The sequence below is a fragment of the Schistocerca cancellata genome, chromosome 4 (assembly GCF_023864275.1).
Source record: "Schistocerca cancellata isolate TAMUIC-IGC-003103 chromosome 4, iqSchCanc2.1, whole genome shotgun sequence".
In the NCBI taxonomy this organism is placed as follows: Eukaryota; Metazoa; Arthropoda; class Insecta; order Orthoptera; family Acrididae; genus Schistocerca; species Schistocerca cancellata.
The window spans coordinates 796,760,324-796,788,134 of record NC_064629.1 but is presented as its reverse complement, the minus strand read 5'-3'; the positions used below and the strand labels follow the sequence as shown (position 1 = coordinate 796,788,134).

The 27,811-nt window shown below is 39.9% G+C and overlaps 1 protein-coding gene across 8 annotated transcripts in view; it reads right to left on the bottom strand.

The window, feature by feature from the left end:
- Window positions 1–27,811, bottom strand: part of LOC126184779 (coiled-coil domain-containing protein 77-like) — a 215,301-nt gene that overhangs the window by 56,054 nt on the left and 131,436 nt on the right. For all 8 annotated transcript variants that reach the window (XM_049927340.1, XM_049927338.1, XM_049927337.1 and 5 more), the window contains one exon: window positions 10,326–10,461. In XM_049927340.1, coding sequence (XP_049783297.1) covers window positions 10,326–10,461 — 136 coding nt within the window. The remainder of the gene's footprint in view (window positions 1–10,325; window positions 10,462–27,811) is intronic.

Here is a 27,811-nt window from a genome sequence, read left to right as displayed (position 1 = left end):
AAAAAACTGAGGCTTCATGGACATGAAAGATTCCCCATCAACTCTCATACATACGAGGTACCGGGGCAAATATGCTTCACTGCCATCCTTATCCGGGCATTCCTCCCATGGTGTGGCCAGGGAGGGGAATGATTTGGGGTCATATTTCTTATCATAGAAGTTGACTTTTCCTGCTTAGAGACTGCTGTTGGCGGTCCACCATCAAGAGATGACGTACTACGCTTCATGGCATGTCATCCGCCCTGATGCCACCCACTCCAACTAGGGTCCCTCCCACAGGTGCCACCCAGTCTCAGCAAGGGCCACCTGGCAGGATGGCCATTGTCGGGAGTCCCGATGCCCCAGGGAGGTGGACATATACTTCATGGCATACATGGGGAGTTAACAGTGCAGGCATCAGCAGAGTGATCCCTGTGTTGTCAGGGGGCTACAACCAACAGGGTACATGGCGGTCCCTGTACAAGGAAGATAATGGGGGGGGGGGGAGGTGGGGGGGGGGGATGTTTGCATTTTTTTGAAGAAACTGGAGGAAATTTCATCCCACCCAGTAGAGGATTTGTTTTGCATTTCATTTACTGTTCTCTCTATTTCATTTGTATCTGTATCACATTGTTTCTGAATGTTTCTCCATCGCAACAACTGCAAATGCAGGTGTTTCTGCCAAAAGTACTTAACGTGGTATGCGTATCTACAGAGGTCTTAAGAGTGGGTAGCTTTTTTGGGTACATTAAATTTATGTGTGTATATGAATGCTGCAGTCATTTATGTAGAATGGAGATCAGCTGGAGGGGGGGGGGGAGGAGGGGGGAGACGATGGTTAATTCAGGCATAATTTCACTTACCAGAACAAGCCTTATAGAACTCAAGTGTGGCCAGTAACCCACCCACTGCCAATTAACAATTGATTTGCCTCAACATTATTCACTGCATTGATGTTGATTCATTCATTCATTCATTGCATTCATGTTGATTAAAACTTAAATTTTTATGACCATGTAATAAAAAACGCACAGAAACTCAATTAAGTCTGTTTTTCTTTTAGAATTATCGCCGACATTTCTACCTCAGAAGGTGCAAGTATAGCACTGTTGAGATTCAAATATTACCACCATGTAATATATGTCACTACGAGGTGCATTCAAGTTCTAAGGACTCCGATTTTTTTCACCGGACTGGAAAGAGATAGAAACATGCGCATTGTTTTAAAATGAGGCCGCGTTCATTGTCAATATGTCCCAGAGATGGCAGCACCGTACGGCAGATGGAATTTTACCGCCAGCGGCGAGAATGAGAACTGTTTTAAATACTTAAAATGGCGACGTTTTCCTTACTTGAACAGCGTGCAATCATCTGTTTTCTGAATTTGCGTGGTGTGAAACCAATTGAAATTCATCGACAGTTGAAGGAGACATGTGGTGATGGAGTTATGGATGTGTCGAAAGTGCGTTCGTGGGTGCAACAGTTTAATGAAGGCAGAACATCATGTGATAACAAACCGAAACAACCTCAGGCTCGCACAAGCCAGTCTGACAACATGATCGAGAAAGTGGAGAGAATTGTTTTGGGGGATCGCCGAATGACTGTTGAACAGATCGCCTCCATTTCTGTGGGTTCTGTGCACACAATCCTGCATGACGACCTGAAAATGCACAAAGTGTCATCCAGGTGGGTGCCATGAATGCTGACGGACGACCACATGGCTGCCCGTGTGGCATGTTGCCAAGCAATGTTGACGCGCAACGACAGCGTGAATGGGACTTTCTTTTCGTCGGTTGTGACAATGGATGAGACGTGGATGCCATTTTTCAATCCAGAAACAAAGCACCAGTCAGCTCAATGGAAGCACACAGATTCACCGCCACCAAAAAAATTTCGGGTAACCGCCAGTGCTGAAAAAATGATGGTGTCCATGTTCTGGGACAGCGAGGGCGTAATCCTTACCCATTGCATTCCAAAGGGCACTACGGTAACAGGTGCATCCTACGAAAATGTTTTGAAGAACAAATTCCTTCCTGCACTGCAACAAAAATGTCCGGGAAGGGCTGCGCGTGTGCTGTTTCACCAAGACAACGCACCTGCACATCGAGCTAACGTTACGCAACAGTTTCTTCGTGATAACAACTCTGAAGTGATTCCTCATGCTCCCTACTCACCTGAACTGGCTCCTAGTGACTTTTGGCTTTTTGCAACAATGAAAGACACTCTCCGTGGCCGCACATTCACCAGCCGTGCTGCTTTTGCCTCAGCGATTTTCCAGTGGTCAAAAGAGACTCCTAAAGAAGCCTTCACCGCTGCCATGGAATCATGGCGTCAGCGTTGTGAAAAATGTGTACGTCTGCAGGTCGATTACGTCGAGAAGTAACGCCAGTTTCATCGATTTCGGGTGAGTAGTTCATTAGAAAAAAAATCGGAGGCCTTAGAACTTGAATGCATCTCGTATATGCATACTTTGTCAAGTCTAATGTTCTTAGTTCTGTGTTATTCTCCACACAGTGAGTTAAAAATAAAGTTGTTCAGTAATTATTTGTTGTACTTGTACTTTCAAACCACATCCCAACAGGTTATGGGCCCAAGTTACATGATCAGCAAGAGTTACACTTTTTGATTAGATGAAAACAAATTCATAAGCTGAAAAGTGCATAAATAAATAAATGTATTAACATGACAAATGTGGCACACATGACTGCTGCATATGGATTTCAACTGGATATGCAGTCATGCGACTTAGAGAATACAAGTCAAGGCATTAGTCATCAAAAACAACATATGGTGACAAATATTTGGAAACACCATTATCTGCACTGACTGGCAAAGGTGAAATGCTCGCTGCTGCAGACTTGATTTTATCCATCAATCACACTGAGCTGAAGCAACCAAGGAATCGCACTACATCACTTCAGGTACAGCTTCAACTAGATGCGATCTGTGCATTCACAACTATGAAAATTTTAGATGTTCTATTGAATCCCATGACAATCCACCAGATGTCAAGACACTGAAAGTAAAAATCTTGGAAGAACACAATGCAAGCATTCAGAAAGGCAGCAAAACTGCAAGTGCTGCGATGTTCATTAAATCAGGTTAATGTTTTGAGGACAAGTCAAAAAGTGCTATGACAGTGACAAATTGGAACAAAATAAAAAAAAAATTTTACTAAAAAAGGGAAAAATCAGTGTACAAATGCACCAAGAAGGGATGCAAAGAAGATGAGTGTTTTTTCAGGAAGAAACTAAGTGTGCAAGCTGTGAACAATGTCAATGAGGCTCACTACTGTTTCTTTATAAATGAGCCTGCTCAGAAGTTTTGCAACACCAAAACTTTTTTGGTGCAATGCACATCACATATGTACACCAATCCAAAAGTGTTCACACATGTGACAGAAATGAAAGAGACTTTAATGCTTACAGGCCGCAGCACTATACAAGTAACAGCTAAAGGTGATGTACACATCGCAACAACATTTTGTGTGTGCCAGAACTCAGAAACAGTCTCATTTCAGGGGGTTAGGTCACGGACAACAATGACACAGTAATATTGGAGAACACTTGCACAGTTATACAAGATACTAACAGTGAAGTCAAAGTGATTGCAAACAGAGTAGCTAACTTGTTTTACTTACAAGAAAATGGTTCAAAGATGTGCATCACTGCTGAGCCGAAAGTTATCAGAGGTAATACACAAATCTGGCATGATCTATTAGGCAACCCGAAGTCACCAGTTGTTCAGTAATTACATGCTGTGCCTGTATTTTCAAACAACATCGCAACACACATAAGACACCTGTAATTCAAGTTCCAGTTTCAAAACAGTGTAGAAAGAGATCCACTGCTCAGAATGCTGTCAAACTTGACCAGCATACTAGTTCCGCAGGGGAAAATGTCCATAAAACAAATACAAACACACACACACACACACACACACACACACACACACACACACTAACAAAAATTTTACCAACAGACCACAATTAAGTATCAGAATATGCTCACCAACAGATGTGCAATACATGGCCGTTCCTCAGTTTGCACCTGAGATGCTCGATGCCCATTATGACTGTCTACATGAATTACAGGAATGTGTGCTGTCTGCTCTTTTGGGTATGTCTGAATGAACAGACACAACAATAAATCTGCAGCTACAGTACATATTATGTAAATTGAAGGTGGAGGGCGAGAGAGGAAAGGGAAGGAAAGGGAAGGGAAGGGAAGGGAAGGGAAGGGAAGGGAAGGGAAGGGAAGGGAAGGGAAGGGAAGGGAAGGGAAGGGAAGGAACTATTGATGTCACCTGCATCAAGACTTTATGCAGAATTGGCAACAACAAGTGAAAATGTGTGCTAGCTTGAGATTTGAGCCCGGTACACCTCTCAGCCAACACATATTTCCACCAATCATCATCTAGCCGCAGTCCCCATCCATGTCCTCCATGCTCCCTATTTTGAGATTCCCGTATGATGTTGAACTTAATTATGCATCTGCACTTAAGGTGGTGGATTCATTGCCCATCGAGGTGAATCAGTTATATAACTGGGTGCCTCGATGGGCAATAAATCCACCACATTCAGTATGGATGTACAATTATGTTCAATCTACTGCAGGAATCTCAAAGTAGCACACATGGAATACATGTATGGGGACTGCGGATAAGTGGTGCTTGGTGATCCTATGAGTCAGTCAAGAGGCGTACTGAGACAATCCACACAGTTGTGATAAACACTGTTCCATATGGCACAGTGGTTAATGCAACTGTCTAGTAGGCAAGAGATTCTCAGTTCAAATCCTGGTCCAGCATGCATTTTCACGAATCACCACTGATTCTGCATGAAGTCCTGATGGAGCTGACATCAAGTTTATTCCCTTTCCTTTCCTTTCCTTTCCTTTCCTTTCCTTTCCTTTCCTTTCCTTTCTTCCCTTCCACCTTCAATTTACATAATATGACTCTTTTACAAGAATGGTGACGGTGCGCCAGTAGCCCTGCAGAAGTTCTGGACACTCAAGGGTATAGAAAAAGGCCGTGGTCTGATGACCGCTAAGGGTTTGGAGAATATGATTTAAAAATTCGAAAAGACCAGTTCTTTTGAAGTGCAATATGGCAGACAGAGGAAAGAAGTTGATCCGACATCTATCAAGAATGTGGACACAGCACTGCAGGAAGGACTGAGTGATGGTGTGCGAACATGCATGCAGTGCACAGGGAGCTGCCTGAACATCGGACATGCATGTGAGCATGGTGCATAAAATCCTACAAAACATCCTGCGTGGCTATCCGTACAAAATCACCTGTGTTCAGGAATTGTTTCCTGCTGACCTGCCAGTAAGACAAAAGTTCACTCTGGAATCTCTTGCTTGTATGAAACTGGACAATGAATGGCCATGGACCATTGTTTGGACAGACAAAGCACATTTCCACCTCCAAGGACATGTCAATCTGCAGGTTTGCGGAATATGGGCAATGGAAACCTGCACGCACATCAACTAGTACCACTTCATTCAGCAAAGGTGACTGGTGTGAGTTGATGGCTTTGTTTATTGCAGGGCCATATATTTTCAAGGAGATATATCCTGTAGGTTTTGTTACCTGTACTGTCACTGGTAAATGCTATGACAGTCTTCCGAGCACCAACATCATTTCAATCCTTCAACAGTGTGGATGTGTGGGTAGGATCATTTTTATGAAAGATGGTGTTCCTTAGTACATTGCACAGCAAGTGAAGTGGCTGCTGCAGAGGTATTTCGGAAATGTTAGAATTATCAGTTGTCATTTTCCTACAGCCTGGCTGTCCACATCACCTGATCTTGTGAGACTGCTGATTGTGGGGTTATCTGAAAGATGTTGTGTTCAGTACTCCAATTATGAATGTAGCTGAATTGAAGGCTTGCAATGCACAACTAATTCTGAACATGATCCACATGTTGTGAAATTTGATATTTCTCGATTTCAACTTGTGGCAGAAAATGGTGTTACGACAATTAGAAACAGATGTCATTTTCCTTTTTATGTGATATTTCGCTCCAGGACTATTAAAAACTGATTTTTTTCACATCCCATGTGGTATGACATTGCTGTGATGGATGGGCTTACCCCACTGACAATACCACAACTGTTAACTGTCATACTTACACAGTCATACACATTGATGAATACAGATGGAGTAATGTTCAACTCACACCTTAGCCATCGTACTGCAATTCATGTCATTTGTAGCTGACCCCATTGATGCTTACGGGGCCATCTAGTGCTAAAATTTTTATTACATTCTTTTTGTTCCATGATGTTTCCCCCTGTGTCAATAACATGCTGTTCAAATTTGATGTCATTCTGAGCAGTGGTTCTCTTTCTACAGCATTTTGAAACCATGACTTTAATTATGGATACCCTGTACTTTGGTCATTTTCAGTCTCTTGCAACATACAGAATAATATTCGGGGGTTACGTCACATGTCATTAAAACAATTTTTTCTATTACAGAAGAAGGCTATCTGAATAACAACATTAGGGTCCACCTCAAAGAGATTCAGACAAATGATGGCTTTCATAGTAAGAATACCCAGAATAGCAAAGCACTCAGTACACAGCAAACAAAAAGAACTAACACATAAAGGCATGTGAGTTACATGTGTGTTAAGCTTTAGAAGATATTGCCAGTTTACATCAGAAAATTGCAAAAGGAATATAAATTTTAAGCAGACTTAAAATAATAATAATAATAATAATAATAATAATAATAATAATATTGCTTGAACAATTCTTTTATTCAGTTGGTGACTACGCTGACCAGTAACATTTTTCTGATAAAGTTTGTATCAAGCCAAAACCGAAAATATTGTCTGTTGCCCATTAACGTTTTCATTATCTACATCTATGTACACACTCCACAGGTTACTGTATGGTGCATGGCAATAGGTGCCTTTAACCACTATTAGTCATTTCCTTTCCTGTCTGATTCGCAAATAAAGCAAGGGGAAAATGACTATCCATATGATCCACACGAGCCCCAATTTATCTTATCTTTGTAGTCCTTATGCAATATGTATGTTGGCAGCAGTAGAATCATTTTGCAGCTAGCTTCACGTGTTGGCTCTCTAAATTTTCTCAACAGCTTTTCACTAAAAGAACATTGTCTTCCCTCCACGAATTCCCATTTGAGTTCACGAAGCATCTCTGTAATGATCACATGTTGATCAAACATACTAGTAACAAATCCAGTGGCTCGCTTCTAATTGCTTCAATAGCTTCCTTTAATCTTATCTGGTGGAGATCCCAAACACTAAAGTAGTACTCAAGAATGTGTCACATTAGTGTTCTATACATGGTCTCCTTTATATATGAGCTACACTTTCCTGAAATCTCCCAATAACCTGAAGTTGACTGTGTCTAGCAGCACACTGTCAATGTTGGATCTGAACATTACAGTAATGTTTTTCCTACTCATCTGCATTAACTTACATTTTTCTACATTTAGAGCAAGCTGCAATTCATCACACAAACTACAAATTTTGTCTATGTCATCTTGTATCCTCCTACATTCACTCGAAAATAACATCTTTCCATACACCACAGTGCCATCAGACAACAGTAGAATTGCTGCTCACCCCAGCCGCCAACTCATTTATGTACTAACCAAACTGGTCAATGAGTGACTGGATAGACCCCTTCGACCCGCTTAACGATTTTATGTACGACTAGAATTTTCTTGGGTTCTCTTGTCAAGGTACGACAGTGAAAGTAGTTGTATGCTTCACCCATTGATCATTTTATACATGCACAAACTTCTAATAACTTTTGCCTGTTGAAATTTACACGACCATTTTTGAACCTTGAGTGAAACAAACTGTTTCCTCAGTATTTTTCATATCTGCTATTCAATGGTGGTGGGTCTTTTTTGTTCTTAATCCACTTACTCCGCACATACTTCTCTAGAGCATGATTTACAATCAGTTTAATCTTTGCCCATAAATCCTCTACACCCATCATATTGGAAATAAATGATGTCCATTCGTTGTCTAAGTGGGACGCTACTAACTGCTTTCTCGATGGATATATTAATTTTAGTAACCATCCATTAACGATTTGAAAAAACAAAAAACTCATTTTAACATTTACAGACTGTGTGTAATTTTTTTAACTGAAGGAAAATAAATATATATTAACATCACACGAGTTTATAATTTATCTTACCTGGTACCTGGTTCATTGTAGGATTCCCATCTCCTTGTAGCAGGCTGTAAAACGTTTTCTCCCAAACATTTAAAACAATCGGTTTATTTCCCGTTCTGTTCTTATCCATTTTCCTTTTTAGTCTCGTTTTCATGTTACTAACTTTCTTTAGCAATTGTTTCCTGTCAATTTTAATGCCGATATTAGTTTCAAATGAATGTATAACATTTAAGATTGCATCTTCTCTCTTTCTTTTTGCTTCTAGAAGTTGTGACTTCTCTGATACTCAGGATGATTTTCTAAAGCCGACTAAAAACAACATCGTACTTTCTGCACATACCCAGCTTTCATCTGAATTGGACGAGGACATCTTCAGTCAATAAGTGACAGTACTCACTGAAAATAAATGAAGCGAAACTCAGTCGCACGGCAAAGGAAACAGCGATGAAGCCCATTCTTGCTCAACAATGGTTCGCTGACAATGCATACCAAGCAGGCGGCTAGGAGCTTTTGCTACTGTGTTAGAAGTAAAAGGTAGAGAGGAAAAGCAAAAGGTCATTCTTACAATCAGAAGCTAAGGCTCCTGCTTTTACCTTTTGCTTCCAAGTGAATGCTCTTACTTCTACCTTTTGCTGCAAGCTTGTGCTCCAGTTTTATTCATATGGCCCAATGTACTCAAATGTAGTCTCACGTGTAAGTAAAAACAATTTACTTAGCACATCACAGTTTGGATTCCAGATGGGTTGCTCAATTCAGAATGCTATTTATACATTTTCTTACCATTATTACAAGCATTAAATGCTAACATATTGCCAGTTGGTACTTTTTGTGGCCTTTCCAAGGTGTTTTATTCTGTAGATCGTGTTACTCTTCTAGAAAAATTCAAATTTTATGTAACTGGTGGCTTTACATACAACTAATCTGAATCATACTTAACAGAATGTAAAAAGTTGTGCTGAATAATACAAACAGTTCTGAAAGGATAGGAAATTTTGAGATGGGGAGAAATTAAGAAGTACCGGTACCACAAGGTTCAATTTTGAGTCCATTCCTGTTCCTTATGTATGTGAGTGACCTTCCACTTAACATTCATCAAGACAACTAGTAATTTTTGCAGAGGATACTATTGTTATAATACATTCCATAAGTGAGAAAGCAATAGAAGAGACTGTTAATAATATTTTTCAAAGAATTACTAAGTGGTTCTCTGAAAATGGACTCTCCCTTAATTTTGAGAAACACACTATATCCAGTATGTACAACAAAGAGTGTCATACCTACCAACAATTGATGTAGTACATGAAAGGAGTCAATAAACAGGGTACAATGCTTTGAATATTTGGGTGTACACACCTTGAACTGGTAGAGGCATATCATTTAGCTGTTCAAACAATTAAGTTCGAGCTACTTTTGCTCTCCATATAGTTACTAGTCTTGGAAACAAACAAAACAACTTCCTGGCATATTTTGCATATTTCCACTCAATAATGATTTATGGAATAATTTTCTGGGGTCAGTCATAACTCGGAAAGAAAGCATTGATTGCACAAAAGAGACCATATATACAATATACAGTATAATATACAATGTTCACCTGCGATAGTCATGTAGGTACCTCTCCAAGGAGGTTGGCACTTTTCTAATACATACATTTGCTAATGAAATTCATCAAGAATATAATCCATCGCAATTTTAGAAGAACAGTGATTTCCAAACCTACAGCTCTAGAAGAAAAAAGTACCTTTATTACTCATTAATTGAAGATGTCAGTGGCTCAGAAAGGATTTCAATATACAGAAAAAAAAATTGATCATTTACTCAATAACATAAAAAACCGGATAGGCAGCAAAGCAAATTTTAAATCTAACCTAAAATAATTTCTCCTAGACAACTCTTTCTATTCCTTGCATGAATTTTCCTTTAAATACTGGTAGCTTGTTTAAAAAAACTAGTCTTTGATTGTAGTAGCACAAGCAGGACTAAAATTACTGTTAACATTAATCACGTACACATATCCTGAAACTGACTTGTTGCACATCATTTAACAAAAAATGTTCAAATGATTTATGGAACATGTAAAAAACTAATGAAGATCTTCAGATAAATAAGAAAAACAAATGAACAGCAGCATAAAATTAGGTATGTAGCTATTAACTAAAAAAAATTACAACCTGGTAATTTTGCTCCATCATGAGGTTTTACTGTTACTGGCATCAACTGGGAAGAGACAAATACTATTTGGTCACTACTAACTGCACCTTCTTCATTAGCAGTTTCATTAAGCTTCTTCGCATATTTTAATTTTTCCTGTAAATCATTGCAAGAAGGCATATTAAAGAACTGATGCAACAAAAAGAGGAAAGTATTTTCATGCATATTTTCTGATTAATTGTTTCTGTTTATTTATTGTTATTTGCCCTAATGAAAGGATGGGCTTCAAAGCCATCTTTCATTTTTATACGAAATAAATAAATTCCTTGTACTTAACAGTCAATGTCTTTACATGAAAGAGTACTATCAGTTTACATAATAATAATAATAACAATTAGTAATAATTAAGCAATGGAAACTCTAGGCTGTAATATCAACAATATTAGGAAAGGATAAACAGCTACACACCATAAAGATGACCCATCGAGCTGCAGACAGGCACAACGAAAAGACTGTTACACATTATAGCTTTCGGCCAAAATCTTCTTCAGCAAAGAAAACACACTCAGTCATTTCGATTGGAGCTGCCAGTAGTGGCAGTTGTGTGCATGAAGTGTGCTTTCTTGTGTGAATGTGTGGGTGTTTTCTTTGCTGAAAAAGACTTTGGTTGAAATCTATAATGTGTAACAGTCTTTTTCATTGTGCCTGTCTGCAACTCAATGGATTATCTTTACGATGAGTAGCAATCTTTCCTTTTCCTAATATTGTTAACAATAACAACTTAATACAAAAACATGAATTATAACAAAAAGGAAAGAAAGAAAGAAAGAAAGACAGAGGAAAGGAAAGAAGGAATCAAAGAGAAAGAGGTAAAATACACCCAAGTGGTAAAAAAGAAAAAAAATATATAAGGCCTAGGAGAGCACAAGTGGCCGACCACCTGCTAATTCATCCTCTTCTCATAAAGAAGAATATGGAATCCACAGAGAGATATGGGACCTGTAGATTGCTCGTCCTGTGATTAATATCACCTTTCAAATACTACATCTTCAAGTAATTATTTAGGTGGCCTCACATGTATTAGTGGATCTGATTTTATTCCTCAAATCAAGGAAAATTCCTTGAGAGTACCAGAGATCAGTCTTGCCCTTACATGTGGTAATAAGACAGGATTACAACATAGTTTTAGAGGTGGAAAATATAAGAATTTGGAAAGCAAATTATGAGATCTTGCTGTTGGTTATGCAGATGGTCTCAACTGTAAGTAAAGACTACCATTAATTTATAACAAGACACAATATGATATGTTTGAAACAGGAAATATGTATTATGGAAAGAGGTAGACTGTTCACTAACTGCATCTTTGCAGCACAGGACTTGGCTTGTGGTATGAAAGAATATAAATTAATTTAAAGTGTAAGGACTGCATAGGATGTGAATGGTTTTTTTTCCCTGGAGGAACACTACATCTGAGAGAATGTACCCATGATTACTGGCGGGGAAAAAATCATTTAATAATGGATCAGCAATCAGGAACATACAGATCTTGCATTGCACCCCTGGCCTCCCAGGTCTCCTGATTTCACAGTATGTGAATATTTTAGTTGAGGGTTTTCTGAAAGTCATCATCCGTGTGTCCTCATTCCAGCAACTCTGGGTGAAATGCAGCAGTACACAGCAAGAACAGTTAATGCAGTAACTCCAGACATGCTCACAAAAGTATGGAACAAGTTTGACTGGCTTCTGGACAGTTTTGTGTGTCGAGTGGAAGACACATTGGACATTTTTGAAAGGTAAATGAAATATTGATGCTAAGTGTAATTGTAAGAAGTACCCCAAATTCATATGTGCATGTGTGTTAAAGATACACCCACATAAGATCATAGATTCTTTTGAATATAAAAACTTGGTATCCCTTGTATAAGCTAAAATTTAACCCAAGCTTCTATCTTTATTCATGTAGAAAATACAGTCCCGTAAAACTGGGTGAATCTTTTGGAAACTTCCTGCAGTCTGTTGACATGCTCTCATTTGTCCACAGAGTTGTCCATCATTCTAGCTTATAAAAATTCACAGATGATGGTTCATTATCTTAATTGCACCCAGTCACTGCACCTGCAGCCACTATTAGTGTTTCATTTCATGCTTAACATGTGCTACTTCTTTTTCTCGTGTCTTTGTCTTGCATTGACACAGGGTCGGCATGGTTAATATATATTTGGCATTGTTAATTTAAGAGGCAGTCACATATCCTTCCTGAAAACTAACTTTTAACACATGTTCACCTGCCAAAAAGGTCCACAAGACCTTACCTTCTCTGACTGTTGAAATGCTGACTACCAAGTCTTCATACCTTTGCTATGCTTGCTTTGGGACTTCAATGTCTATGATCCTTTCCTCCACAAAGTAATCTCATCCACAAACTGTATGGTTGCCACAACATTTAAAGTAAGATTGTCTGTAGATCTCCCTAGTTTGTGGTTAGCTTTGTACAATTTGCTATGATTATCTGGTCTTTACGTATCATCATGCTATGTTCAAACTGCTGGTATCTGAAAAGCCTTAAGAATTTAGTGCACAGACATATATCTTAATGCAGATAACACTGTCTTTACTTTATTACAGAAATAGGGTGTGTTAAAAGTCTACACAAATTGCATGGTCTTCCACAGTTCACTTCAAAACATTTTGCCCATAAGTAGAATTATAGCCCTAATAATCCTAATTTAACTCAGCCATTCCTATACTCATCAGATATTTGTATATAATAATATCTTTCCTATAATTGTGTTGTGCAGCACCGACATGAGTGGATATTCTCTACTTATGCAATATGATGTGATGTGGAGTAGCAGTCTATGGCAAGAGAAAATTTCGCTGACTTCAGGGTTCCTGCCATCTCACACATAATTTTATGAATACAGAAAGGTGATACCATTTACAAGAACCCATATTTTATTTTCACAATTAAAAATACATTTTGGTTATTGGCATGTATACAATTACTATGAACTGGTCTAGTTTTCATTATAAATACCTCAGTGTGTACTGAACTAGCATTTTTGTTATTTTTCTTTTTTTATTTACTTTGATTATGACTACTAATTACCTCAACCAACCAAATCTGATACAAATCTGGTAAAGAGACCATCTCAAATGATGGGCATTATGACTTTCCCCTCAGCATTCATTACATCTTGTTCATCTGGAGACATATTCAACTATAGAAGTAGTAAAGCCACAATCTCACACTTTGTAACACCTTACATTCTTCCAACAAACCCACCAGCAATCACCGAAGGATGTGTAGCGGCTACAGTGACATAAATCTGGTAACACTGAGCAGCCCACTGCTCAAGAACATCAAGAACATTGTATTTAATAAATATGAACCAAGACATCACGTGCAGCTTGAGTTTTTTTATGACTGCAGTGGGCATCACCATCCTGATAGAAATGAGATAATTTCTTATTCACATGAAATACCTTTAGATGATGTTTGGTTTGTGGGGCACTCAACTGCGTAGTTATCAGCACCCATACAAAGTCTCAATCTTTACACAGTCCAATCTCACCACATTAATGAATGATGATGAAATGATAACACAAACGCCCAGTCCCCAGGCAGAGAAAAATCCCCAACCTGGCCGGGAATCGAACTTGGGACCCCGTGATCCAGAAGCAGCAGCGCGAACCAAATACCTTTAGAGAAATTGCAGAAATCAACATTGTTGGACCATGATCTTGACTGTATGTGGTGTTTCATCTCTTACTCCTTCTGTCCCGTAAATAACACAGGACAGACAGTATTCATTGGATGACGTGTCCACACTGCACTATAAAGGAAGCAATGAAAGTGGCACCTAGGAGGAGTAGGTCAGTTCTCCCAGCCCTCATCTTCCACCTGTTCTTAAGTGCTTGTGAGAAACCTTTGGCCTAGTCCACCTTGATCCATGACTAAGCTCACACTGTTACCAGTGCCACTTCTACGAGGTGCATTCAAGTTCTAAGGCCTCCGATTTTTTTTCTAATTAACTACTCACCCGAAATCGATGAAACTGGTGTTACTTCTCGACATAATTGCCCTGCAGACGTACACATTTTTCACAACGCTGATGCCATGATTCCATGGCAGCTGCGAAGGCTTCTTTAGGAGTCTATTTTGACCACTGGAAAATCGCTGAGGCAAAAGCAGCACGGCTGGTGAATGTGCGGCCACGGAGAGTGTCTTTCATTGTTGCAAAAAGCCAAAAGTCACTAGGAGCCAGTTCAGGTGAGTAGGGAGCATGAGGAATCACTTCAAAGTTGTTTTCACGAAGAAACTGTTGCATAATGTTAGCTCGATGTGTGGGTGCGTTGTCTTGGTGAAACAGCACACGCGCAGCCCTTCCCGGACGTTTTTGTTGCAGTGCAGGAAGGAATTTGTTCTTCAAAACATTTTCGTAGGATGCACCTGTTACCGTAGTGCCCTTTGGAATGCAATGGGTGAGGATTACACCCTCGCTGTCCCAGAACATGGACACCATCATTTTTTCAGCACTGGCGGTTACCCGAAATTTTTTTGGTGGCGGTGAATCTGTGTGCTTCCATTGAGCTGACTGGTGCTTTGTTTCTGGATTGAAAAATGGCATCCACGTCTCATCCATTGTCACAACCGACGAAAAGAAAGTCCCATTCATGCTGTCGTTGCGCGTCAACATTGCTTGGCAACATGCCACACGGGCAGCCATGTGGTCGTCTGTCAGCATTCATGGCACCCACCTGGATGACACTTTTTGCATTTTCAGGTCGTCATGCAGGATTGTGTGCACAGAACCCACAGAAATGCCAACTCTGGAAGTGATCTGTTCAACAGTCATTCGGCAATCCCCCTCAACATTTCTCTCCACTTTCTTGATCATGTCGTCAGTCCGGCTTGTGCGAGCCCGAGGTTGTTTCGGTTTGTTGTCACACGATGTTCTGCCTTCATTAAACTGTTGCACCCACGAACGCACTTTCGACACATCCATAACTCCATCACCACATGTCTCCTTCAACTGTCGATGAATTTCAATTGGTTTCACACCACGCAAATTCAGAAAACAGATGATTGCACACTGTTCAAGTAAGGAAAACATCGCCATTTTAAGTATTTAAAACAGTTCTCATTCTCGCCACTGGTGGTAAAATTCCATCTGCCGTACGGTGCTGCCATCTCTGAGATGTATTGACAATGAACGCGGCCTCATTTTAAAACAATGCGCATGTTTATATCTCTTTCCAGTCCGGAGAAAAAAAATCGGAGTCCTTAGAACTTGAATGCACCTCGTACTATAGGTGTTGTTGGGATGGCATCATCAGAAGCAATGACTACCAAACACACACTTATCATTAACAACATTTATGTGGCAATACTGTGCTTCATTCATGCTGCTGCTGCCATGGTTTTGCAACTTTGTAACCCACTATCCAGAATTCACTGCATGGAAATGTATGTTTGAAGACAGGGTAGTGATTTTCATCAGATAATATTGTTATTTTTGTTTGCGAGTTAAGATGACAGAGCAAAACAAAGAGAATCATCATATACAAGGCACACTAATTTCTTCATGACCTATAGACAAAGCCAGGAGAGATGAAATCTTATCAGCACAAGAGACTGCAACAGCAAAGGCATGTGGTGTTTCACACTGAACTGCATGTAGGATATTTGCAGAAACATGGATAATGGAAACCAGTAGTCACGAAATGATGTTTCAATCCCCTTGGGAAGATATTAGTGGAAGAACTCTAACCGATTTGGACAATGTCCAGAAAGATGTTGTTCATCATATAGTACTGAAATTTTATCAGAGTGGCAACTGTAGCAGATGTCTAACACGACAAGACTGCATTTATGGGGTAGGGGAGCGCAACCATTTGAGTGGGCTTCAGGTACAAAAAATGTGACAATGGAAGTTGCATTCTGATGGAGAGATCTTGTATTGCAGGAGATAGGGCTAATTTACTGAGAAAAAAGCACATCAGAAAATGAAAATCACCACCACTCTATCTTGATGAGATCTTACTTAATCAGGATCACACCAGACAGCATGTCTGAAAGTATTCAGAAGGTAATAAGGTTGAAAGTAGCGACTGGCAAAGGAAAGACATTTATTGTCTGTCATGCTGGATATTTAAATATGGCTTAATTAAAAAAAAACTAATATTTACATCCTGCAAATCCAGTGGTTATCGAGAAGAAATGGATAATAATATAATTCAAACACTGTTTTTTATATTTCTTACATGGTTTGGAAGACAGTTGCGTGATGATCATGGATGCTGCCAGTTATCACTAAAAAAGAAAGGAAAAGTACAAAGGAGGATGAAATTTCACAGTGTCTACAAGAGAAAATTATTTCAATTTCAGACTGCTATATGAAAGTGGAGGTCTTGGAGGACATCAGGCACCACATGAACCATTAAAATTAGTTTGTACCTGACAGGTTAAAAGCAGAAATGGGCCACAAGCTTGTGAAACTGCCCCCTTACCACTGCCCCCTTACCACTGCCAGTATAACCTGATAGAAAATATATGGGTCCTAGTGAAATCATAGGTTGCATCCATAAACTGTATATTCAGATGAAAGCTGTGCACAATTTAATTGAGGAAACAAATGATCATGTCTTCATGTAAGACTGAATTAAGTTATTAAGTGTGTACGCCAAGCTGGAAACTGGCTTTCTGAAGGAAGGCATCCATGAAAAGTTCTTCAAAAGCATTGTCATTGCCTCAGATGACCCCTTGAATAGTGGGTCTTCAGAACAGGACACATAAACAATAATAAATTGTATTAAATGTTGTATTTCTTGTTCCTTCCCCTGCCCAAAGCTTTGAACACTACAGGGCTATTACAAATGATTGAAGCGATTTCATAAATTCACTGTAGCTCCATTCATTGACATATGGTCACGACACACTATAGATACGTAGAAAAACTCATAAAGTTTTGTTCGGCTGAAGCCGCACTTCAGGTTTCTGCCGCCAGAGCGCTCGAGAGCGCAGTGAGACAAAATGGTGACAGTAGCCGAGAAAGCGTATGTCGTGCTTGAAATGCACTCACATCAGTCAGTCATAACAGTGCAACGACACTTCAGGACGAAGTTCAACAAAGATCCACCAACTCATAACTCCATTCGGCGATGGTATGCGCAGTTTAAAGCTTCTGGATGCCTCTGTGAGGGGAAATCAACGGGTCGGCCTGCAGTGAGCGAAGAAACGGTTGAACGCGTGCGGGCAAGTTTCACACGGAGCCTGCGGAAAATTGGCTCATGCCACAACTGGAGACCGACAGCGCCGACTTCATCTTTCAACAGGATGGTGCTACACCGCACTTCCATCATGATGTTCGGCATTTCTTAAACAGGAGATTGGAAAACTGATGGATCGGTCATGGTGGAGATCATGATCAGCAATTCATGTCATGGCCTCCACGCTCTCCCGACTTAACCCCATGCGATTTCTTTCTGTGGGGTTATGTGAAAGATTCAGTGTTTAAACCTCCTCTACCAAGAAACGTGCCAGAACTGCGAGCTCGCATCAACGATGCTTTCGAACTCATTGATGGGGACATGCTGCGCCGAGTGTGGGAGGAACTTGATTATCGGCTTGATGTCTGCCGAATCACTAAAGGGGCACATATCGAACATTTGTGAATGCCTAAAAAAACTTTTTGAGTTTTTGTATGTGTGTGCAAAGCATTGTGAAAATATCTCAAATAATAAAGTTATTGTAGAGCTGTGAAATTGCTTCAATCATTTGTAATAACCCTGTATTTCCTCTCTTCACTCACTTTCCTGTTGTCTTCCCTTCCCCCCCCCCCCCCCCCCCCCCATTCACCCAATGAAAAGTTACCAATATGTGGGACCAAAGCTGTTGTGCATTCGCTGCATGTGCTGGCATGTTACTTGAGGAAAACAGAAGACCCCTGCTTTCCACTCTATACCGAGGTTAAAAACTAACACGCAAAGCTAATGAATGCTTAAATGTTCACATAAAATCTGAAATAGCGTTATAATTTCAGAGGTGAGGAGTAATAATGTATTTAACAGCAATAAGTCTACTTGAACACACAAGAATAAGTTAATATGTAGCAACTGCCCTTTCACTAGAGTATTTTCTGAACATTTTTTTGTTAGATGGTTTTACACCCATAATAAATTGTTTAAAATAAGCTGTTGTCTATTGCTGATTGTGAAATCGTTATTGCAATGTGCTGTCTGTTGTATCTGGATACTATATCATTTTTGAGTGAGCACCTTATAATCCATTGTACATAAATGCGCCAGATAGCCTTATCTGATGGCGCAATTTGCCGGGTTTTGCTCGACAGGCACAGACCAATGGCTTCTGACTTGAGGCGACTGAGGTATGAGGCAAGAACATGTGTAAGGGAAGTGTGCAGAAAAGGTGGAAGGCGTGTCTTCTACACTTGCCACCCCAGCCGCCATTTTTGCTGCTGTCTAGTATAGTTATAATATTGGTAAGTTGAAACCATCAGGTCACACATAAAAAGCTAATAACTTATGGTTTTCCACAAGTCAAATAAAAATGAAAAGACTGCTAGAGCATGTCTTCTTAAGACGGCAAACATTCACAGTATGACACTGTATTATATGAACTACACAAACCTGTAACTACGTATATAATCTGGAAATCACTATGAAGTTTGTGATGTAAGTACTTTTGATAGTATTATATAGTGTATTAGCATTTTCCTGGCTAATTTATTGATGGAGTATGGGTACAATGATTGCTTGTACTACAAGGTGTGAGCTGCTGTTAATCTAATTTTATATTTGTGATCTCCAGAGCACTGATACCTAGGGGGTTGAAGAATATACAGTTTTAACACTGAAAAGTGGTACCTGGTACTTTTTAAGCAGATTTCCATAAGCCCAACGTGTTGCACAGATTTAAAAATCCATAATAGGTCATCTGGGTTGTAGCTTACAGCTCAGTGTTTGTTGACACAATGTTCACAGTGCTACTCCTTGGCATTGATGAAGCATATATTTACCAGTTGTCTTGCTTGCTCGGTTCTGCTGGTGAGCTGTTTAATCATCCAGAGCATAGGTGGGTTGAAAGAAAACAAAGTGCCCATTATTGTTTCAGCCAGTTCATCATGGATTGCTGGAACCCTGTAATCTATTGCTTTGGTGCTTTGTATGTAAATGTCATGGCAGGCAGTATCATATGCAAGTCCCTCTCTTCAATTCAAGTCTCTCTCTTCAACTTCAACATACACTGTAAACGTAACAGTCAATATCTCATTAACATGTTCCACGAAGTCATTCATCTGTGAATGATAGGGAATTATCATATTGACAATGCTGCGTTGTGAAATTACTTTTCTAAGATCAGAGGTCATTACATGTGGCACTGCAAGCTTCAAACCGGTCTTCCGGAAGAAACCTGGTGATTTACAGAATCTGGCAGTTGGTACAGCCTTGGTGACAGTAAAGCACCTAAGGTAGTCGGTGCACACTATTATCCATGTATCTCAATTTGCAGATTTGGGAAACCACCTCTAGAGATTAACTCCAATTTGATAAAATGGAACATATGCAAGAGGAACTGGAACCAGGCATCCTGGGAATAGCTGAGAATATGCCTCCATGGTTGGCAATACCTACAGTACTGTAGATAGTGTCTGATGGAGCAGTAGATACCAGGATAATATGGCCTACTTCTAATTCTATTGAAGGTCTTCACAAATCCCAGATGACCTGATGCAGGGGTGTCATGAAAATATCAAAGTATGTCTTGCCATAAATGAGTTGGGATAACAAGCAACCATTTCTCTCCCACTGGGTCATAATCCCATTCATTCAGTATTCCGTCCAGCAATCTACGATGTCCTTTGGCAGCTTCTTCCTTCTCTAAGGTCTCTATGATCTTCCCTTGTTTAGCTGCAATTTTGTTAGAGCGACGATGATGACTGATATCAGCAGCACTGGGTAACAAGAAATGTAGTCAACATCTTCCTTCTTGTAGCCAGTTTTTGTATACTACTGTCACATAATATTGCGAAAGCTTCAGTGGACATCTTGTCAATTTTCCTGATGGTTCCTTCAAGGCTTGTTAGTCAGCATAAGGAATAGTGGTCAGTCACATCAGTGAATTATCTACCCTACAAACAGATTGAACCAAACCAGCAGCACAAACAACTGACTTTTTTAGCTGTAGAGTAATCCCTCTCAACCTTTGAGAGTATTCTGGAGACATAAGCAATAACTCTTTCAGAACCTTCCTGGATTTGCACTAGAACTGCCTCTGTCCCATAATCACTAGCTTCAGTGTGTAGTTCTGTCTCAGTATTCTTGTCAAAAAGTGCCAGGACTGGTTAAGCTGTCAGTGTCAATGTCAGGATACAGAAAGCTGCTGGTTTGTAGATCCTTCTGTTGGGTAGTCAGTAGTGGTAGCATTTTCTTAAAACTTATTTTCATTTATTGCCATAACTGTTTTGATCTGCTACACAGACTGTAGAACTGGCCATACAGTTAACAGATATCATGTTGCAAAGAACATATTGATTCACAGTTCATTTTACAATCTTACAATAAAATGATACAGCTGTTATTTTGTTTGCAGTTTTTTACAAAAACTGAAACTTATACTAAACAACAAGTAGGAAGGTACTAAATTAACAATGGTGATTGATTTTAAAAAGAGAAAACAAAAAAGACAGGAAAGGTAGAAGTACTACGAAGTACTACTGACCTGTCATCAATGCAGCACAAGTACGAGGCCTGTTCAAAAAACTGCGGAACATTTATAATTTCACACCAGTGGTGTGTTGCAGTGAAATGTAGTTGGTATCCCTGCATAAGCCTGTGTTTAAAATTTCCAGGCTATGTTTGTTTAGCGCTTAAGGCATGAACTCTAAACACTTCCACAGTAGCAAGTGAGGAAACACTTCCGTCCTTCCGCTAGAAATTGCAGTGTCTGCTGTTGCTATACCGCACCCAGCTGGATCTTCTTCACAATGCATAACACTCTTGCCTGCCTGTGGCTGGCTCTCTTGCAACTCACTTCTGCACTGGCATACTTTTTGACCGAATATGGTCAATAGACTACTTTACCCCCCTTTTTATCAAGATCTGGTCGCTCAGGTCGACCAAACTAGATTATCCTTTACACTAGAACTCCTGGCGACTAATTCCTTTGGCCCTGTTTCACCTGTTAAGAATTATTCTAACAATTTCTTTCCTTCACCCCATCACTTCATCTTACACATTTCTTCATGGCCCCTTGGCCTGCTCCTTAACTCAACACCATGGAACTTATTTCATTACTAGACTTCTTGCACAGTAAGTTCTGACTCTTTATTCCAAACTTACAAGATAAAATGAATCAATTATCCTTAATACTACCCCCTCTTGCAATCATCTTCCTTTTGCTGTTTTTATGACCCTTGTATCCAATTCACTGGAATGTGAACAATGGCTGGGTCCAAACTTAGTCTTGTGCTTCGTCTTCTACATACCAAAACAAGGACTACACTCAGCAGTGGCTGTGGTGGTCAGTATGGCAATAATTAATGTTGTCTCTTTCCACTACTGATTTTTCCGATATAAATTTACATGTTTTTTCCAGAGAGAGACATCCCTCCAGCTGGTTCAGAAGTGTGTTTATAGACTGCATTAATTTTGGACACAGAGTTTGATTTAAGCTCATTAGATTTGCAGCATGTAGCACTTCTAAGGGGTCCTCTGGCCAATACAAACAGGGTTGCAAAATACTCAGGTGAGTTATCCATGAAATTGTGGAGGGCAGATGGAAAGTAGGCCCCATTATCTCATACACTGTCCCATTTAATAACAAACCACTCCTGTTTAGTTCTTGCCTCTTTGCTGACAAAAGCTTACCCTGCTTGAAATAACTAGCCACTACCACCATCTTGTGTACAACCAATGAGCCTCGACTTGCTGAAAGTACAATTCCGGCTCGATCATTTCCTTATTGCATTCTCTTAGCTCCTTTGGTCCCATCAGCAATTTCACTCTGTAGGAATCCTGCCCCTCTCTTATTACCATATTTGGACAGACTGTGATTTCCCCTCAGTAGCATTTTTCTACTTTTTCTTCCCCCATTTCTACATATCTTCCCATGTATTTTGCAATTAATAATAATCACTGCATTTTTACTCTTACAATTTTCTTTAAGATCCCCCATATAGCAGGATATGCATTAACTATACAGCACTTGTAATATACGTGTCTCCCTGATACTGATATACAAAAGGAAATGTAAACTTTTGCTCCATCAGTTCTCACCAAATTTGCGGCTACCTTGAAATAAAAAGCTAAGTTTTTGTGCTCGGATTCTAAAAACAACCCCAACTTCAGTGGTAGTTCCTTCTGTTCTTTCCTTAGACTCTCTTAAGTGCTGCTCTGGCGACAAAAAGTTTAACCCTAGCTGATCTCTTACAGCCTGCTGCATAGTTTCCTGTAGTTCTATTACTTTCTCTTGTGCTTTCCAAACACTATGGACTGCTGCCATTTTGTCATTACTGCTTCCCTATCAAAGACTTCTACTTCTGTTTGTAGTTCCCCAATATTCTGATTAACTCCAGCTTCTGCATCTCTGGCATACAGCATTACTTCTCCAGTCATTTGTCGTAGTAGTTGTGTGTTATTCAATACGTTCTTCTCTAAGCACGCAATCTGCATAATATGCCAATCACTCATGGCTTTGTTCCCTTTTCCCCACTGCTAAATCTCTCCTATGGTGTTGTTCACCCTTCGAATGTCTTTCTCGTCAGCAGTGGCAAATATTGTTTTCACAAGCTAACCTCCAGCATCAATCCATCTCCTCTTCCTTTGTGTAAGTGGAATAACCCCCAGTACCTGGGTGACCTCATTCCTTAATTTCTTGTATGCTCAATGTACTCTCTCACAATACCTGCCACTTCCCTTGAGTAACCCGTGCCTTTCTGTTCTCTGACAGAATATGTTGAATGCTTCTCCCAATTTTCTCACTTCATTAAGCAAGTCTCATGTGTTAGATACCACCTGTATCACACAGCAATGACTGGTGATCACTATGTATTCCTGCTTGGTGAACAGCACTCCCCCTTCCATGAGCTGGTTCCACAACACTTCCACCCTGATGAAGATCAGTAGTCCAACTATGAATCACATCATCTTGCCTTCTCTGCATCTCACCTACAGGCCGGAATACCTGTTACTTTCTGCCCCCTTCAATTCATTGTTGCTTTGCAGCTGCTTATATTAATTACACTAAATCTATACCAAACCTAAAAAAAAGACTATCTCCTAGGCCTTAATCCACTAAAGTTCCTCATTAACGTTTCATCAACCTCTTGTGTACTTTTCAATACCTTTTTTCTCACTCTTCCTTTCTGTTCCACATCTCCTATCCTTGGAATGACTTCCGGACTTCCTTGAAAAGGTTTCTAACCACCCTAAAAGCACAAATGTCATTTTTATCAGCAACTGAACCTTGAAATTTACTGGTGACATAGTCTCTACCACTTGGTATGGCTCCTGATACTTTGCAAAATACTTCTTTGTCTTTCCCTGTGGTGTATACGAAGTTGATAGCATCACCTACTGACCAACATTATACTTTGGCATTCTTGCCATACAGCACACTGCTTCCTACTGTTTCTCCAGAGCTCATGTATTTGCACTCTGTACCCCATTCCAAACTTCCCTGATCACTCTGATTCCTTAACAGACTCTCCAGGCTTCCCTTTCCTCATTTTCAACATATTGAATGGTGATGGCATTTACGAACATATACTACTTCATACAGTGATAATCCTGTATTCATGGGCTGTTTTGAGTTGCAGGCGGAGACAACTTACTTCAAATAGACATCCCAGTTGTGGTGTGAGTCAACGTACTATCCATCCATCTTCACGATTGTCCTATGCACTCTTTCAGTTCTTCCATTGGCTTGGGGATGGAGAGGACTTGTTCTTAACTTCTTAACATTCAATAACTTACTCAATTCCTTGAATACACCTGACATGAAGTTCATTCCCTGGTCTGTTACTATTGTTTCAGGCACTCCAAAGTTCAGTATCCAATTATTCAGAAGTGCTTGTGCTACTGTTGCTGCCTCCTGGTTCGGCATCATGACCATTTCTATGCATCTTGAAAAATGATATATGATGGTGAGTACATACTTATTCCATGCATGTGTTTTATTGAATAGAGCTAAAACCTCAATCCCCACAAATTTGAATGGTGCTAATGCTTCAGGTAACCTCTGCAGTGATACTTTTGTTCGACACAAATCTGCCCTCTGTGTGCACTGTATGAAATTGTGCACATACTGGTTTACGTCCATCTGCCTATTCCTCCACTAATATCTTTCTGTTACTCTTCTGTTGGTAGATCTGCAACCTCCATGACCTGTTAATATGTAACCATGAGCTTCTTGTAGCACTGTATTCCTTGGCTTTGCTGGTACCAATATCCGTGGTCCCAACTTGGTTTCTCTGCATACAAAACTGTGACTTCTTAAAAATTCTTACATTCATCATCTGCCCTTGGTGCATTTTGCCATTCCTTATGTTCATTATCCCCAATATGTAAACTGCTGCTTTTCTACTTAAGCAGTTTACATTCCTGTGCTTCTTTCCAGGTTTATGCACAGCTTCGAAATCAAATTCACTTAGTCTTACTGCCCATTGCATCAATCTACCAGAAGGATCCTTTAACACCAACAATCGTTTTTGTGCCGCATGGTCTGTTACTACTCTAAAGTTTTTGCAGTACAGATAACATTTAAAATATGTGATTCCATAAATAAGGTTTAACATCTCTTTCTCCATTGTTGAATAATTTCTTTCTGCAGAATTTAGTTGTCTTGATGCTTAAACTAACAGATGTTCTACGCCTTCTACCTCTTGTGACAACACACAGCCATGGTTTGATGCATCACACGATAAAACAAATTCTTTATTAAAATCTGGAAATAACAATATTGGACTCAATGTTAAAGCTTCTTTCAGTCCTCAAAAGCATTCTGGCACTCTTCTGACCACACAAATTTAGTGCCCCTTTTTAACAGTTGTGTCACCTGTCTGTCAATATCCACAAATCCTTTTACGAACTAACGGTAATAGTTCGCGACTCCTAAGAACAATTGCAACTACTTTCCAGATTCTGGTACAGGAAATTCATATACAGCTCTAATTAATCTTGGGTCTGTTTTAATCCCATCTTTACTTATGCTATGACCTAGGTATGCTACCTCTTCCATCACAAAATTACACTTTTCTGTACTTAATTTTAATTTCACTGCTTTTAACCTTAGGAATATTTTCCTTAATTGCTGCATATGCTGTTCCACCATTCCCATAGATGATTATCATCGAGATACACTAAGCACTGCTGTGGTTTTAAAATTCTGTGTACTCCATCAAACAATTTCTGAAATCCAGAACGAGATTTTCACTCTGTAGCAGAGTGTGCACTGATATGAAACTTCCTGGCAGATTAAAACTGTGTGCCCGATCGAGGCAGGAAGATAGGAGATGAGATACTGGCAGAAGTAAAGCTGTGAGGACCGGGCGTGAGTCATGCTTCGGCAGCTCAGATGGTAGAGCACTTGCCTGTCAAAGGCAAAGGCCCGAGTTCAAGTCTTGGTCGGGCACACTGTTTTAATCTGCCAGGAAGTTTCAATTTCTGAAATGCTGCTGGTGCACTTTTTAATCTAAATGGAATTCGACAAAAAATATTTGCATTGCCCTGAATGGTAATGTTTCTGTGACGTTTGATGCTTGCAGAGGGTAGGCGCCCTTTACAGTTTTCGCATTTAGATGCCCGTAATCACAACAAAACCTATATTTATTGTTCCATCCATTGATTTTTTTTTGGCACAATGACTATTCCCCCCCACCCCCCCCCCCCCCCCCCCTTACCCAAATGCACTTCAATGGCATTCGGTGACTGTCTACAGCTGACACGCTTCGTGTCCCATTCTTTTTCCTCCACAATATCCATATTAACAATTAACAACCACTTTGTTAATCCTCTGCCCTCTGTGCTAAAATTATCTATAAAAACATGTATGTCCTTTCCACCCTTTATTTCTTGTATGTGTATGGTACCTCTTTTAGCTAAGCAAACCGCCCGATATAATACTTCATTTCCTTCTCACAGTTCCACCACACACAGAATTCCTACGGGCAAGCTGCAGCAGTACTGACCCAAAGTGATTTCCCAACACCTTTAGGTACACAATCATGTGGATCAAGTTCTAGTGTGATCGTTCACAGTTTAATCAGTTCGTCTTTCAGGACAGACTCCACTCATGACATCACGACACTGGCAATGGCTTAACCTAACTGAAATATTTTTCCAGCAAGTTTCACCCTATGTTGCCAAAGACTGATTTTTGCACAGTGCCGATATAAGAAATCTAATCCTAGAATCATGTCGTAGCCCTCACTCATGTGTGGCACAATCTCTACACATTGTTTAAACTGTATCATATCCTAATGGTGTGACATCTTTATCCCCCACTTCACACAATCTGTACCATGGAGGGTTCCATTGTTTACGTTTCACCAGATAAGTATTGGCGACCAACAAATGTGCCTGTGTCTAATAATATCCTGCACCCCTTTTTTCCCTACTATTCCTCTTATCACACATTCGACCTCTGCATACGATTTTGTAGCATCCAATCTTACTGGGAATAACTGTAGGTATATCTGAGGTTCCACTTGTTGTTTAACACCTTATCCTTCCCTGGTCCCCACTTCTAAACTATTACTTCCTCTTACTTAATCATATCACCCTGAGGCTGGCAGCACTGCCTCCTTACAGGGCCCATTCATCCACACCTGAAGCATTTTATATTAGCTGCAGACACTATCTGTTTACCCTGCAGTCCAGTCAACAAATCGATCTCTTCACACTCTACAGCTAACCGCACTGCTAACCGCAAATCCGTCGGACCCCCTGTCCATCCATATCTTGACATTTCTGCAAGCAACCCTCTTAAAACAGCATTAAACACCCTCTGCTCAGCTTCTTGCAAAATAATTTCACTGACTGCAGTATACTGATACCCAGTTCTAATTCATAGGTACATCCATCAATTTTCCTTATCCTATTCACAAATTGCTCTCTCAGTTATTGCCCCTAATTGTTCCCTATCATGTCTTTGTTTCGTATACCTCTGAATTAACAATTCCTTAAATTCTTCATATGTTATGCATTATCCACTGTTAATTGTGCCACCGTTTCTAACAATATGCATTCTACTTCTGGCTCTGACACATCTCATGTCTTTGGTTGTGTCAAAGCTTTGTCCTCGACAACATTCACTTTGAGAACTAACATTCACAAGACAGGAGAACAAACGTTAATTCTTTCATCTAATCAAGAGGCATCCTGACTCCCGGCATTGCCTAGCCACATGCTCCTAATGATTACAAGTATAACATTTTACTGGAACTGATCCTGTGCATGGTGCTGAGTGGCCCTCAAGGTTATG